At 35.1% G+C, this 16177-nt stretch overlaps 1 protein-coding gene and 1 non-coding gene across 2 annotated transcripts in view; both read right to left on the bottom strand.

Annotated features, from left to right (window-relative positions):
* The window catches only part of LOC141505451 (liver carboxylesterase 1-like), a 68231-nt gene extending 52309 nt beyond the window's left edge, over nucleotides 1–15922 (bottom strand). Inside the window, exon 1 of the mRNA XM_074211289.1 lies at nucleotides 15647–15922. Coding sequence (XP_074067390.1) covers nucleotides 15647–15740 — 94 coding nt within the window. The 5' untranslated portion in view covers nucleotides 15741–15922. The remainder of the gene's footprint in view (nucleotides 1–15646) is intronic.
* Nucleotides 2045–2172, bottom strand: LOC141510746 (U6atac minor spliceosomal RNA). The gene has a single exon (XR_012475163.1). It is a non-coding gene; the product is annotated as a U6atac minor spliceosomal RNA (small nuclear RNA).
* Nucleotides 15923–16177: the final 255 nt, after the last annotated feature.

Genomic DNA, 16177 nt, shown 5'->3' with positions numbered 1-16177 from the left:
TTTATAAGTGAATTCTATCAAATATTTAGAGAACAATTTTACATAAAAAATTTTACATTGAAAATGTAAATTTTTACATTGAAATTTAAATTACATTTAATACATTTAAATTTTTACATTGAAAAAATAGGTAGAGTCCTACCAAATTCCCTTTAGGACACCAACATAGTTCTGGTACCTAAACCAGCAGAAGCCAAAACAAAGAAAGAAAATTATTAACCAATCTCCTTAATGAATATTGATGCAAAAATTTTAAATAAAATTGTAGCAGAAAGATTACAGCATGTTATAATTAAGATCATACACTGTGATCAGGTAGTGCATGCAAGAAAAACAATCAATATAATTGACCACGAAGAGAGGTCAGACCCAGCTGTACTTCCCAGATGCAAGCTGCACATACCTAGTGAGTGCAGAAGCAGTGACTGGAAGATGCTGCTGACTATAGGCACTTACAGGAGAACTAAGTTATTGAGCTCAGGTCCAGGCCAGAGGGGAGAATTGATGGTTATAGCCACTGGAGAGTTCTCTGAGAGTAAGATCACTTCTAGCCCAGTGTGCTGAGGGGCCATGACTGTGACTTGAAGAGATAAAAGGAGAGCAGAGATTGAGCCTAGGATAAAGCTCAAAAAAATAACAGTAAGAAGGACCTGAAGTCAGAGGCACCAGCCCCAATAGCCCTGAATTAGAGTTGAAAATGCAAGCTGCTAAAAATAAAAATTTAAAACTTAAAATGAGCAGACAAAGGAGAAAGAATCCAACCATGGACAGTTAGTTACTAGGGGGAATAGAGAAGACAAGGGTACACCTTCAGAGGAGAATTAAAAAAAGCTTCATATTTCAGGAAAACCACTGAATAGAAACAGTGGGGGGCGGGGAGAAAAAATCATCTTACTAATGAAGGGAAGCAAATAAGTGATCACAAGAGTTACTTTAAGAAATCTTACTTATCTTATAGCACTCAAAGAATTATGTATAAAACTTAGACTGGGGTCAGCTAGGTGGCACAGTAGATAAAGCACCGGCCCTGGAGTCAGGAGTACCTGGGTTCAAATCAGGTCTCAGACACTTAATAATTACCTAGCTGTGTGGCCTTGGGCAAGCCACTTAACCCCATTTGTCTTGCAAAAAAAACCTAAAAAAAACAAAACAAAACAACTTAGCCTGATAAAGCTAAACCAAGACAACCTTAGGATAGTAATATCAACAATAATTTTAAATACTCTTTCTTGGTATCCATACAATAGGGATCATGGAAACAAGGCCATTCTATTCTTCTAAAAGTCTGGAAAAAATGGAAAGCTGACTGATAAATAAACCAGAACCAAATAGATGCCTTTGAATTTTAACTTATTTTTCTATCTATTCCTGTCTTCGAAATTCCATTCCTGAGGAATATTGGTATTCTATTTCTGTAAAGAAAAGAAAGGACAGCCTTGATTCCACAGAAAGAAATGAAAAAAAATCAGGATTTGAGAATCAAAAGGAATCTCAGAGGTCATCTAGGTCAACCCATAGTTAAGAGGATTGTCTACTGTAACATAGATGAACATGGTCATCCAGTCTTTTATTTGAAAATCTTCAAAGAGGAAGTCACTACCTTGAATGGCAGCCCATTCTGCTAATGAGTAGTTCTTTCAGGAAGTTTTTCCAAGCACTGAGTACCAATTCTCTTCTTTGCAACTTGTGTCCTTTGCTACTGGCTATTTTTCTACAGAATAGCACTTCACATACTTGAACACAATTGTCATGTCTTTTCTTCTTCCATCCTCAATTCTTTTGCAGATTAAGCACTCTTTCAACCAAGATAAAATGATGTAGACTCAAACAACACATGATTCTGGTTACTTTTTTCTAGACAATTTTTGCTATATTAAATTGCATTACCCCAAACTGAACATAGTACACTAGATATGGAGCAATTACATAGACTTCCAGCTAAGATGGTTGAATGGTAGGTCATATACAAACCCAACTGCTATTACTTCAACAATGTTTTTTTTTAATTTTTATTAAAGATATCATTTGAGTTTTACAGTTTTCCTAAAAAACGTGGTTAGATGCCACAGAGTAGGTGGCAATGCCTTAACCGTATATGTGTTGTAAAGGCCACTAGGACCTCTTCCATCCTTATCAAGGGGAGTGCTAACCTTCTCTCCTTTCATACAACATTCAACAATGGTTTTTTAAAAGCAGAAGATTAAATAATGAACAAAAAAATTGAAAAGAAACTGCTCCAAAACTAGGACTACACAAAAAAGTCAGAATGTATGGATCCTGGAAGGAGAGTTTTGCCATGTAAACAAGCAATGCAGTAGATGAGCAGAACTTTCCTAAAGGAGAACTGAAGAAAGAATCCTAAGGTAAAATAAGGTAAAACCTTAAGGTAAAGTAAAGTAAAATCTATCACCTTAATTAACTAAGTGAGCTCCAAGGAAGATAGAAGATACATCATTGTACCAGCCAAGAATGAGGGAGGTATCAGAATCTGGTCCTGGTGCTGTTTATATTTAAGAAAAATAGTTAAGAACAAGAAACCATTACTGATAAAGAAATATTATAGGTTAGAGATGTTCTAGGTACAAGTACATAAGTAGAGACTAATTCCACATTATCTATAAGCAAATATTCATTAAAAAAATCACAAATTTTCTACATGGTCTACTGGAATTTCAGGAATAAATGTATTATGTTTAAAATATTATTTAAAAATGAAAGCTCAAAAGGCAATAATGGAAAAAATGAGAGTTAATAGGGAAATAATTAGAAGATAAATAAAGAACTTAATTGAAGAGGTGAAAAACTTAGTTAAAGTAACTTCTTCAAAAATAGATTGCAAAAAAGTTCAATGTTTCCTGCAGGAAATCCCAGAATCTCTTCCCCAGACCACTCCAAAGACCTTTAAATAATGAGTATAACCAAATTCTAGAGTACTGGAACCCCCACAGAAAGACTGAGTGAAACAATTTCGCAGTTCAAGACAACTTGGAAGTTCCTTGGGAAAGGTTTGGTTCCAGCCATCCTTGGGTCCATGGCTGCATCAGCGGTTCTAGACCTTTCAGTCCAGAGATTGCCAAGGACAATTTGGAAGCTTAGCAGAATACTCTGCCACACCAGAGTAAGAGGGGAGACCAGTCCAATGTAAGCCTCAGTATAGACTCAGTCCCCGGGGACCAGGAGCAGGCCTGGGGAAGTACCCAGCAGGGAGTCACCCAGCAGTTGCTTCCAGAGCTCTCAGTCCATGTCAGCGGAGACTGCAGAGGTCTCTCTGATATCTATCCATGAGACAGGATTCTGTAGCTTTGCCCATACTCAGATCCAATCTTCAGTTTGAACCCCAGTCTCAGGAAAATGAGTTTTACTGCCATAGTGGAGTGGGGAACCATTCTCATGCTTCTAGGGCAAGGGGGGAGTGCTTGTGGTCACCAGGAGAGCAATCAGAGCCTCTCATAAAACCTTGAAGGAATGAAGAAGTCCCTGGAGGGTGTCCTGATAAACAGCTGCAAAAACCTCAAAAGCTTGGGCCAGTGTATTCTACATCCTGGAAACAGAGCTCCACCTTAACAAAGACTTAAAATCAAGTGATAGACTAGGAAAATGAGTAAACAACAGAAGAAAAAAAATCTGATCATAAATAATTTCTCTGGTCTGACGGAGGATGAAAATGCATAATCAGTAAATAGCAAAATCTAAGCTTCTGTAGACAAAACCCTCAAGAAAAATATATAACTATAAATTAGAAATTGAAATAATATAAGAATAATATGAGCTAGAAGACAAAAGATATAAGCTTGTAATGAAGAATAATACCCAGAAAACTTGAGCATATATAATCTTTTGAGGAGAGGAAATGAATTTTTAGAGGAATATGGGATCTTTAAATATTCTTGATAAAGAGATCAGAGTGAATTCAGTTACTTTGAAATGGAAACACAAACGTCAAAACAAACAAAAATAAATATGTCTGGAGAAGATTCAGTGATGAAGTTTTTATATTCTAATGAGGAGAGGGGAGGGAAAAACAACTTATTGTCTCCTTGGAACCTTACTGTCTTCAAAGGTCATAGAGGGAGTTTTCACTCTTTTCTTTTGAAAAGAAAACCTTATACTAAATTTGATGACATTAACAGGAAAAAGGAATACACTAGGAAAGAAAAGGAAAAGGGAAAGAGAAAACTGATTATTCATATAAAGGTGTATTTGAGGAGAAGAATTTATAAATATGGAGGAAGAGGGAAGTTTGGTATGCAAAACTTTAGTTTCTTTTCAACTGTAAAAGGAGAATTGAGTTGATGATAATATTTGTCCTTCATTTTTTTTAAGGTTTTTTTTGCAAGGCAATGGTGTTAAGTGACTTTCCCAAGGCCACACAGCTAGGTAATTATTAAGTGTTTGACGCCAAATTTGAACCCAGGGACTCCTGACTCCAGGGCTGGTGCTCTATCCACAGTGCCACCTAGCCGCCCCTGTCCTTCATTCTTTTTTTTTTAGGTTTTTGGCAAGGCAAATGGGGTTAAGTGGCTTGCCCAAGGCCACACAGCTAAGTAATTATTAAGTGTCTGAGACCAGATTTGAACCCAGGTACTCCTGACTCCAAGGCCAGTGCTTTATCCACTACTCCACCTAGCCGCTCCCCCTGTCCTTCATTCTTGATAAAAATCAAGACATCCAGGGAGGTATGCCATAATAAGCAAATGAATTGAACTGTGTGAAAGGAGTGCTGTGCTAAGTCACCAGCCTTATTTCTCCTTTGGAGTCATTTGGGTCCAGTAACCAGATATGAATCAGGAATAGTGGACATGGCCCTGGATATGAAATAATCAGGATTAAGTGACTTGCCCAAGGTCATGCAACTGGTAAGTGTTTGAGGCCATATTTGAACTCAGCTGAGTTCTCTTGGTTCTTGGGCTAGTGGTTTATATACTGCACCACCTGGCTATCTTGGAGAATTAAGAGAATCAAAGGAAGAATTTCATATATAAATACAGAAAGTCAAAAAATAATTGGACAGGGAGAGAAGGATTAAGAGGGAAGGTTTAAGGAGAGATTAAGTATAAACAAAACTAACTTCAAAGGGCAGAATGCAAAGGAATGGAATAAAAGGGGAAAAAAGGATAAGTTATTTTAATATAATGTATTGCTGGGTGGTGACTAAAACTCTGGAACTGAACCAGGCTGCCAAAGAAGAATGGTAACACTGCACTGCATCATCTTCCTATTAAATTTAGTTTAAAAAAATTAAAAACAAAATACATCACCTTAATGGAATAGGACTGCTAATGACAGGATTGTTGTTGGAAATAAATGAAGAATGTTTATGAAAAAAAAATCAGGTAAGTACATAGGATTTGAAATAGATATCATTTGTATTTTTAAATGATTGCCTTGTTAAAACACCAATGTTGTGTAATAAAATAAATTTAAGAAGAAAACAAAAACTGTTACTGAGGTCTACTTGGGGGAAGAGATCATTAGAAATACAAGGTATAAAATATAAATCACCAGCTTCTGCATATCTCTCTCAAAATGCTCTCTTTATTAGAAATTTGTATCTAAAATTGCAAAACTCAAATAATATATTTAATAAAAATTAATTTAAAAAAGAAATTTGTATCTATCAGGGATTTATATATATATTTTATATATGCATACATACATATAATATTCAAGAAAGGGCTTATGAAGATCATGGGAGGATGAATTAAGGGAAAAGTATAGAAGATCGGGAAAAGGAAAAGGAACAATTAATGAGCATAACTGTATGTGCATAAGATGAATTCATTCATAAAATAGAGGAACTAGCAAAGTGGATTAAAATTCACTAGATATTGAATATATAAAAAAGTATTGTTTATAAGACACAAGAAATATTGCTATAATATTATAAGGGACTAAAAACAAGATCTCTTATGCTTCTAATACATTTTTAAAAAATCAGCAAGTATATTCTTAGATAAGTCAATAGTCAAAATAGAATCCATTAAAAATGAATAAATAGGGAAACCACATTATATTTAAAAGTAGCATAGGCAATGAATATATATATATATATATATATATATATATATATATATATATAATGATGAGGTAACGAAAAATTGAAAGAAAAATTGATCAATTTACAGGGAAGGAAATGCTAAAAACCATAGTATTGGGGATCTTAGTGGTATTCTCTCAGACTTGGACAAATCAAACCAAAAGAACAATAGGATAAATCAAGGCCCTAAATAGAATTTTAGAAATATTAGATCATAAAGAACTCTGACAACTATTGAATGGGAACAGAAATGAGTATACATAAAATGTACTTCTTCATGGTATTTCAGAAAAAAACTGACTATATATTAGCACATGTGAACTTTATAAAATTATTTTTAATTGTGTAGTTTTTAATTAACTGTCCCCTAGTATACAACTAGAATTTTACCATATTTTCACAATTTGATTGGTTCGGGCCAAATAAATGTAAATCATGGAATTGTAGAATATATAGCTAGAAGGGGCCTTAGAGATTATTCCATTCATTCACTTCATTTTACAAAGGAAAATAATCTAAACAAGAGACTAGAAGGCACATAAAATGAATACAATAATCTTTTGACTTCCTTCCCTTCACCTTATCAAATTTAAGAGGTTTCTTGTCTAGGTCAGATTTGCTCACACTTGATCTCCAATACTGAATTATTCCCCATAAAATTATTTTCATTTGTGCTTTGAGAACCTTATAAGATAATTGATTTTTAGAGTTAAAGGAAATCATAATAATTATTAGAGGAAACAATATTTTTTCATATTACTTGTTATACGATTATCAAGTTAATCATTTTTTAATCTTTTGATTACAAGGACCTCTTAAGTAATCTAGTGAGCTTATAGCCCTCTGTTAAGAATAATGGCTTTAGGGCGGCTAGGTGTCCCAGTGGATAAAGCATTGGCCCTGGAGTCAGGAGTACCTGGGTTCAATTCTGGTTTCAGACACTTAATAATTACCTAGCTGTGTGGCCTTGGGCAAGCCACTTAACCCCATTTGCCTTGCAAAAACTAAAAACAAAAAAACAAAAAACCCTAGACAATTTAGGGGCAGCTAGGTGGCACAGTGGATAGAGCACCGGCCTTGGAGTCAGGAGTACCTGGGTTCAAATCCAACCTCAGATACTTAATAATTACCTAGCCATGTGGCCTTGGGCAAGCCACTTAACCCCATTGCCTTGAAAAATCTAAAAAAAAAAATGGCTTTGCACAAATAAAATCAGATATAAATAACTGGGCAAATATCAACTGCTCATAGATAAGCCAAGCTAATAAAATAAAAATGACAATTCTACCTAAATTAATCTTATTTAGTGCCTTACCAATCAAACTTCAAAAAAAATTACTTTATTGAGCTAGAAAAAACTGTAACTAAATTCATATGGAGAAACAAAAAGTCAAGATGAAAAAAAATGCAAAAGAAGGTGGCTTAACTTTACCAGATCTAACATCAAACCTGTCTGGTATTGGCAAAGAAATAGAGTGGTGGAGGGCAGCTAGGTGGCGTAGTGGATAAAGCACCCCCCTTGGAGTCAGGAGGACCTGGGTTCAAATTCGGGCTCAGATACTTAATAATTACCTAGCTGTGTGGCCTTGGGCAAGCCACTTAACCCCATTTGCCTTGCAAAAAACCTAAAAAAAAGAGAGAAAGAGAGTGGTGGATCAGTAGAATAGATTAGATGCAAAAGAGATTGCAGTAAATGATTATAGTCATCTGCTGTTTGATTGACCCAAAGAGTCCAGCTTCTGGGATAAGAACACTTTCTCTTTGATAAAAACTGTTGGGAAAGGCAGAAACTTGGATTAGACCCACATCTCACACCCTATACCAAGATAAGATTAAAATGGGTACAGAATTTAGATATTAAAAGACAATATTATAAGATAACTAGAAGATCAAGGAATAGTTTACTTGTCAGATCTATGGAAAGGAAGCAGTTTATGACCAAGGAAGAAATGGAGAACATCAGTAAAAACAAAATACATTAAATTAAAAGCTTTTGCACAAACAAAATCACTGTAACCAAGATCAAAAGAAATGTAGAATATTGGGAAACAATTTTTACAACTAGTATTTCTGACAAAAGACTCATTTCTAAAATATATAGAGAACTGAGTCAAATTTGTAAAAAAAAAAAAAAAACCAACCAGCCATTCCCCAATTGATTAATGGTCAAAGAATATGCAAAGACAGTTTATAGATGAGGAAATCAAAGCTATCCATAGTCATATGAAAAATTACCCTAAATCATTACTTATTAGAGAAATACAAATTAAAGCAACTCTGAGGTACTATTTCATACTTATCAGATTGGCCAATATGACCAGGAAGGACAATGAACAATGTTGGAAGGGATGTGAGAAATCTGGGCACTAATGCATTGTTAGTGGAGCTGTGAACTCATCCAACCTTTTTTGGAGAATAATTTGGAATTACAACCAAAGGGCAACAAAAATATGCATACCCTCTGATCCAACAACATCACTACTGGGGCTATAACCTCAAGAGATCATGCAAAAGGGTAAAAACATCACTTGTACAAAAATATTCATAGCAGCCTTGTTTGTTGTAGCAAATACTTGGAAACTGAGTGAATGTCCTTCAGTTGGGGAATGGCTTAACAAATGTGGTATCTGTATGTCATGGAAAACTACTGTTCTATTAGAAACCAGGAGGGATGGGAATTCAGAGAAGCCTGGAAAGACTTGCATGAACTGATGTTGAGTTAACCAAAAGTACATTGTACATCCTAAGAGCAACATGGGGTGATGATCAACCTTAATGGACTTGCTCATTCCATCAATGCAATAGACAGAGACAATTTTAGAGCACCTGTGATAGAGAATACCACCTGTATCCAGAGAAAGAACTGTGGAGTTTAAAGAAAGACTAAAGTCTATTACCTTCAATTTTTTTTTGAAAAGTGTCTTATGTACTACATAATTTTGCTTTCTCTAACATTTTATTTTCTCCTCAAAGACATGATTTCTCTCCCAACACATTCAATTTTGATCAATGTATAGAATGGAAACAATATAAAGATTATCAAACTGCTTTCTGTGGAGAGGGAAGGAAGGGAGGGTAGAGGAAAAATTGCAAAATTCAAAACCTTTCAGAAAATGATAGGTAGAAACTATTATTGTATATAATTGGAAAACAAATAAAACATTGATTTAAAAAAGAAAAATGGTTTTAAGGATGTGAAATCAAGATGGCAGAGTAAAGATAGGGACTCATCTTAGCTCTCTCCCATCCCCTCCAAATACCTTTAAATAATGATACCAAACAAGTTCTAGTGTGACGGAACCCACAAAAACGTGAAGTGAATAATTTTCCATCTCAAGACAAGTTAGAAGATCAGCAGAAAAGGTCTGTTGCATGACAATAAGGGAGGAATGTATTCCAGTGCAGACCATAATAGCACACCCTCAGCCTCAGCAAACCAGTATCAGACTTTGGGAACCACTGAATCAGCAGTGGCAGCAACTTCTTCCAGAGCTCTCAGCTCGCAAACAATAAGAAGGTTGAATAAATGGTCAGAAGGAGATTATAGGGGTCACTTTACTGAGTCTGAGGACAGGACTCTGTTGCTTTACCCATACGCAGATTTGAATTATAGTCCTAGGTCACAGTCCCAAGGTGAGAGCTTACAGCCACAGTGGAGTGGGTAATATTTATTTATTCATTTCTTAAAACTCATTATATCTATGATTAAACATTACATTTTTATTCTTTTTTTTTTGTTATTTCAGTAAACAAACATGAAACATAAAGAGAAAGCATACCCAATAATAAGGGGGTGACAAGCTGTCATTTGTTCCAAAATTCCTCTAAAATATTATGAGTGTGCTAGTGTTCCCTGAACAGTGAAACTAATAGGAAGCCAAAGCACTATGAATTAATAGAAATGTAGATTTTAAGGAATTATCTTATGGCACATTTTGGAAGCCATGGAAGTTGAAGAAAAATAGAGTTACAATAGGTAGAATGTATTTGGGTTCTGCATATGTACTAAGATTATCTGCCTTGGAGTGGCTAGGTGGCGTAGTGGATAAAGCACCGGCTTTGGAGTCAGGAGTACCTGGGTTCAAATCCGGTCTCAGACACTTAATAATTACCTAGCTGTGTGGCCTTGGGCAAGCCACTTAACCCCATTTGCCTTACAAAAAACTAAAAAAAACCCCATTATCTGCCATGGTTATTTGGCTTTTTTTCACTTTCTAAGGATATATTTGCTTACCGTGAGTAATATAATATAATCTAGTTTTGTGCATCTCTTTTATTGTTTTTATTTGAGTATTAAATGTAAGAAATATTAAAGTAACTTTTGGTATATCTTTTTGTATGTTTAAAATGCTCATTAGGGCAGAGAATCAGTTGTTAATTTATTTGAATCCCATCACTGCCTAGAAATATTTCTTAAAATAATTGTATAAAATCCCTGAAGTTTGGGCCAGTGTACTCTTCACCCTCAAGGTTTTTTTCCTTAAAGATTTTATTTTATTTATTTTGAGTTTTACAACACCCTCAAGTTTTAACAAAAAGTAAAATCTCAAAGAATAGGCTGGGAAATTCTGATCAATAAAGGTACTATGGTGATATACTCAGAAGAAGATAACAAAGTCAAAGTCCTACATCCAAAGTCTCCAAGAAAAATATGAATTGATCTCAGGTCAAGGAAGAGTTCAAAAAAGATTTTGAAAAATAAAGAAAAAAAGGTAGAACTGGGAAGAGAAATAGAAGTGATGCAAGAAAAATCATGAAAAACAAGTTAATAGATTGTTAAAGGAGGCACAAAAATTACTAGGAAATGACACCTGGTGGAATACTATTGTTCTGTAAGAAATGATGAGCATGAAGATTTCAGAAAAACATGGAAAAACTTACATGAAATTTCCCTTACTTGATTTTCAAAATCCTTTTTGAGCTCTTCTAGGACCTGACACCAATTCATATTTTTCTTAGAGGCTTTGAATGTAGAAACTTTGACTTTGTTATCTTCTTAGTGTATGTTTTGATCTTCCCTATCCCCATTGTAACTTGCTATGATCTGATTTTCCCCCTTCTCTTGTTTGTTCATTTATCCAACCCATGACTTGATTTTAAATCTTTGTTAAGGTAGGGTTCTACTTCCAGGGTGGAGGGCACATTGTCCCAAGCTTTTGGGGGTTTTATGCAGCTATGTCAGAGATATTTCTTGGGACCTATTAATTTTCAGTTCTTTTAAGGTAGCATGAGCTAAGGAGAGGTGTTTACTACTCTCCTGACCTATGCTCTGGCCCATAAGTAATCACAAGCACTCTGTCCTGGAACTGTGAGGAGGGTCCCTACTCCACTGGGACATCAAGGTATGTTATGTTACTTCTCTTCCTGGGACTGTGACTCAGGTGTGCAACACAGACAACTCTGGTAAGGGCAAAGAAACAGTCATGCCTCAGTGATAGCAAAGAGACCCCTGTAATTTCCTACAGACTCCCTTCCCATCTGTAGTCTGAGATCTCCAGAACCCACTGCCTCTGTTGATTCAGTGACTCCCAAGGACTGCTCCTAGTCTACTAGGGTTGGGTCTACCCTGCTGAGACTGTTCCACTCTCACCCTGGCATGATAGACTTTTCCTGCTGACCTTCCAAGTTGTACTTGGTAATCTCTGAGTTGAGAGGTCTGGAAACTACCTCTCCTGCCACTGACCAAGTCACCCCATTGTCTAGGGTCAGTTTGCTCCAATGTGGTCCATGGTGCATTGTGTTTCTCTCTTATTCTGGTGAAACATACCCTCCCCTCCAATCTTCCAAGTTATCTTAGGCTAGAAAATTGTTTCACTCATTCTTTTTCTGAGTTTTGTCATTCTAGAATTTACTTAAGGTATTTTTGAGTGATTTGGGGGAGAGCTAGGTAAGTCCCTGCCTACACTCTCAGAAAATAAGTCCTTAAAAATTAGAATTGAGCAAATGGGAGCTAAAGTCTTTTTATGCAAATGAAGAAACAATCCAGTAGCTCTAAAAGAATTAAAAAAAAAAAAGAAGACAATGTGAAATGTCTTATTGGAAAAACAGCTAGCCTGGAAAATAGATCTAATTATTGGACTACTAGAAAGCCTTGATTGCCCCCCCCAAAAAAAAAGTAAACTAGACATCATCTTTCAAGCAACTATCAAGGAAAACTACCATGACATTCTGGAACCAGAGAGTAAAAAAGAAATTGAAAGAATCCACTGATCACCTCCTGAAAGAGATGCCAAAATGAAAGCTTTCAGGAATATTATAGCTAAATTCAAGAGCTCCTAGGTAAAAGAGAAAATATTGCAAGAACAACCAGAAAGAAACATTTTAAGAAACATGAAGTCAAAGTCAGGATAACATAAGATTTAGTTGCTTCTGCATTAAAGGATCAGAGGATTTGAGATATGATATTCTGGAGAGCAAAGAAGCTAGAATCACAACCAAGAATCATATACCTAGAAAAACTGAGTATAATCCTTTGGGGGGAAAATGAATATTCAAAAATAAGAGAACTTTTAAGCACTTTTGATGTAAAAACTAGAACTGAATAGAAAATTTGACTTTCAAAAACAAGATTCAAGAGAAGCATAAAAAAGGTAAACATTAAAGGGAAATCATAGGGGACATGAAGGTTAAATTGTTTATATTCCTACATGGAAAGAGGATATTTGTAACTCAGAACTTTTTATTATTATATCAGTTAGAAAGAGTCTAAATAGATAGAATACACGAAAGTGAATTGAGTATGAATAGATGATAACTCAAAAAATTAAATTAAATTAATGGTTGAGAAAGTAATGTGCTAAGGAAACGGGAAAGGAAGAGGTGGAATGGGGTGAATTATCTCACATAAAAGAGGCAAGAAAACTCTTTTACAATGGAGTGGAAGATTGGGGATATGAGGGGGAATGAATGAACCCTGTCATTCTGTCATCAGAATTTACTCAAAGAGGGAATAACATGCACAAACAATTGGATACCAAAATCTATCTTACCCTACAGAAAATTGAGAGGGCAAGGGAGTAAGAAAATGGGAGTCATATGTCAGAAGGTGGGATGTATTGGTAAAATGGTTATTAGAAGCAACACCTTTTTGAGGAGGGATGGGGTGAAAGGAGAAAGAGAATAGAATTAAAAAGGAAGGAAATAGGATGGAGGGCAATACAATTGCCAATAATTATTGTAAAAAAATTTTTGAAGCAAATCTCTAATGAAGGCCTCATTTTTCAAACATCGAGAACTAAGTCAAATTTATATAAATAAAAGCCATTCCTCAATTATAAAAGATCAAAAGATATGAAAAGTTTTTAGATGAAGTAATCAAAGTTATCTATAGCCATATGAAACCTCATGCATATTAGATTAGCTAATAGGACAGAAAAGGAAAATATCAAATAATGGGAAAGAAGTGGAAAAAAATGAGACATTAATAAATTGTTGGTAGAGTTGTGAACTGATTCAGTCATTCTGTGGAGTAATCGGAACTGTCCAAAGGGCTATAAAATCTCATATACCCTTTGACCTAGCAATACCACTACTATTTCTGCATTCCAAAAGAGATTAAGAATAAATTAAAAATTAAAAATCTGCAAAAAATTTTATTGCAGCCCTTTTTTAGTGGCAAAGAATTGGAAATTGGGGGGGGGTGCCCATCAGTTGGGGAATAGCTGAATAAACTGTGCTATGTGATTGTGATGGTATACTATTCTGCTATAAGAAACTATGAGCAGGTGCTCTCAGAAAAAGTCTGGAAAGACTTACTTAGCTGATACTAAGTGAAATGTAAAGTAACAGCAATATTGGAAGATGATTAGCTGTGAATGCCTTAGTTAATCTCAACAATACAATGAACCAAGACTACTCTGAAGAAATTATGATAGAAAATGCTATTTATCCCCAGAGAAAGAACTGATGGTTTCTAAATACAGATTAAAGATTTTCTTTAACGTTATTTTTCAAGAGCCTAATTTTGGGGTGGGAGGTAGGGGAAAAGAGGGGAGCTTTGTTTTATTTCACAACATGACCATTATGGAAAGGTTTTGTATTACTATATATGTATAACCTATATTGAATTGCTGTTTTCTCAGTTATATTTAACTGGAGAAAAAATGAGATATTAAATTAAATTTTTAAAAATTAATGTTTAAAAATATATATAAATTAAAATACATAGCATTGCAAAGAAGCCAAATTATACTGAAATAAAGATGTAATTGTTTTCTTACCCAAACATAGATCCCTTAAATTTATCCATAGACTCTTCTGTGTCTGTAGATCCCAGGTTTGGAACCCCTGTTCTCACCTATTTCCTTTCAAATATAATTACCTTACCGTATACATATATGTGTGTGTGTGTGTGTGTGTGTGTGTGTGTTTCTCAGAGGATCAGAAAAGACCAAATGATTCTTTTAAATTAGAGTTTAACAAATTTGGATTTTCCTCCTTTAACCCCAGCTCCATATGAGCAAATCATATGAAGTAAACTGGATTATTGAGGTGACACTTAATATATCCAGGTAATGAAAAAAAATCACATGATGCAGATTCAAGTGCAATTTTGTTTTGAATCTAGATAGTATCAGTTTGCAGTCTCATTTACATGCCTATCAGGCATTAAAGTTTTTACCTCTTTAAACCTGCCCCCTGAATAACTACTCCCATTTCCTGATCACCCCCACCCCCAACACATGCTTTTGATTTTTTCTGAGAACTTATCAATCATCTGCAAAAATCATTTTGCCATTTATAATCTACTCTGCTCTCTCATTCCTTTCAATCCTTCTGCCTATTGAACCCTATTGTTTCCTATGATTAGAGTATTTTTACTTGGGCCCTCTTTACTTGTATTGCTTTTTAAACTTTTAAAACTTTTAGCTTTTAGCAAAAGTGAGCATTTGGTTGTGAGAAAAGTATAGCTTTTCAACAAATTCTATAGAACAACACTATAAATATGTACTGGAATGAACACTTAACTAGGTCTTTTTATTGATTCTGTCATCTAGAACAAACCATTTCCCCTTTATAGTCCTCAATTTCATTTGTTGAATGAGAAGATTGATTTAGATGATCTCTAAGATCCCTGTCAACTCTTAAGATGCTGATTTGAATTATCTAAATGATTTGAACAAATGCAAAATATTAGGTATAAATATTCTGTTTCAGAAATATTTTTCCTTCTTTTATTCTTTTCTCTGCCATGAACAAGTTATCCATTTCCCATTGCTTCTGTAATTATTGAGATTTCATTAGTTTGTTTTTTAAGTGGCTCACTTTCCCAAATACTTATTCTGGCTTATCCCAAACCAGATACAGCACCCTGAAACCCTCAAGTAGGATATCAATTAGCCTAGAAAGAGGTGGCCCACAGTGTCAGTTTTCTCACACAACTAGAACCTTAATTAAAATGTGGTCTCTTCCTGTAGAAAATTATCCAAAGGCAAGTTCCAAGCTGAATCAGGAAAAACAAAGTAAACCAAAAAGCAAAAAAAAAAAAAAAAGATTTAAATTCAGTCTTCGCTAAATTTTTCTACCAAAACTATATTAAATTTCTTTCTTAGTTCCATAATTATTTTTGGTTAGAAACTAAAGGAAAAAACAAAAGAAATAAATTCTTACCCTGCATGGAGAAAGCAGTGAGGAAACAGACAATCAGGGAAAGGAGCCACATCTTGTTTGGAGCAGTATGCTTCCAACAGTTTGATCCAGGCATCTAAACTGTCTTGCAGGGCTGCCTGTGCTGTGCCCCACAGGGATTAACTGATTTGACTAAGGGATCTATAGTCCAAAGAGGCAAAAGCCAAGACAGTCAAAACCATGAGAATTTATCTTTTTTTCCAAAGAGCTTGTTCAGAGCCAGTGTTGGTGTCTTGAGACTCCACCCCCAAATAACTTCCCCCTCTTCATTTGTGTGGCTCTAATCCCAAAAATGCTCAGATTACAATCTCATTACCCACATCAGTAAACAAGACCAGGGTTATATAACTGTAATCTTTAACCCTAAAAACTAGTCTGAATTCATCCTCTAACTTTAGGGCTCACAATGTCAGGAAGCAATGAGAATCAGTAGGGTCTGGAGGGCAAACAATAGGCTGGGAAAAGTCTAGGGCTGACTCCCATGCCTATTTGAACTTTTGAGAAAGAATACCT

The sequence above is a fragment of the Macrotis lagotis genome, chromosome 1 (genome assembly GCF_037893015.1).
Source record: "Macrotis lagotis isolate mMagLag1 chromosome 1, bilby.v1.9.chrom.fasta, whole genome shotgun sequence".
NCBI classification, from domain to species: Eukaryota; Metazoa; Chordata; class Mammalia; order Peramelemorphia; family Peramelidae; genus Macrotis; species Macrotis lagotis.
The sequence above is the reverse complement of the archived record's forward strand: the minus strand, read 5'-3'. Positions and strand labels throughout refer to the sequence as shown.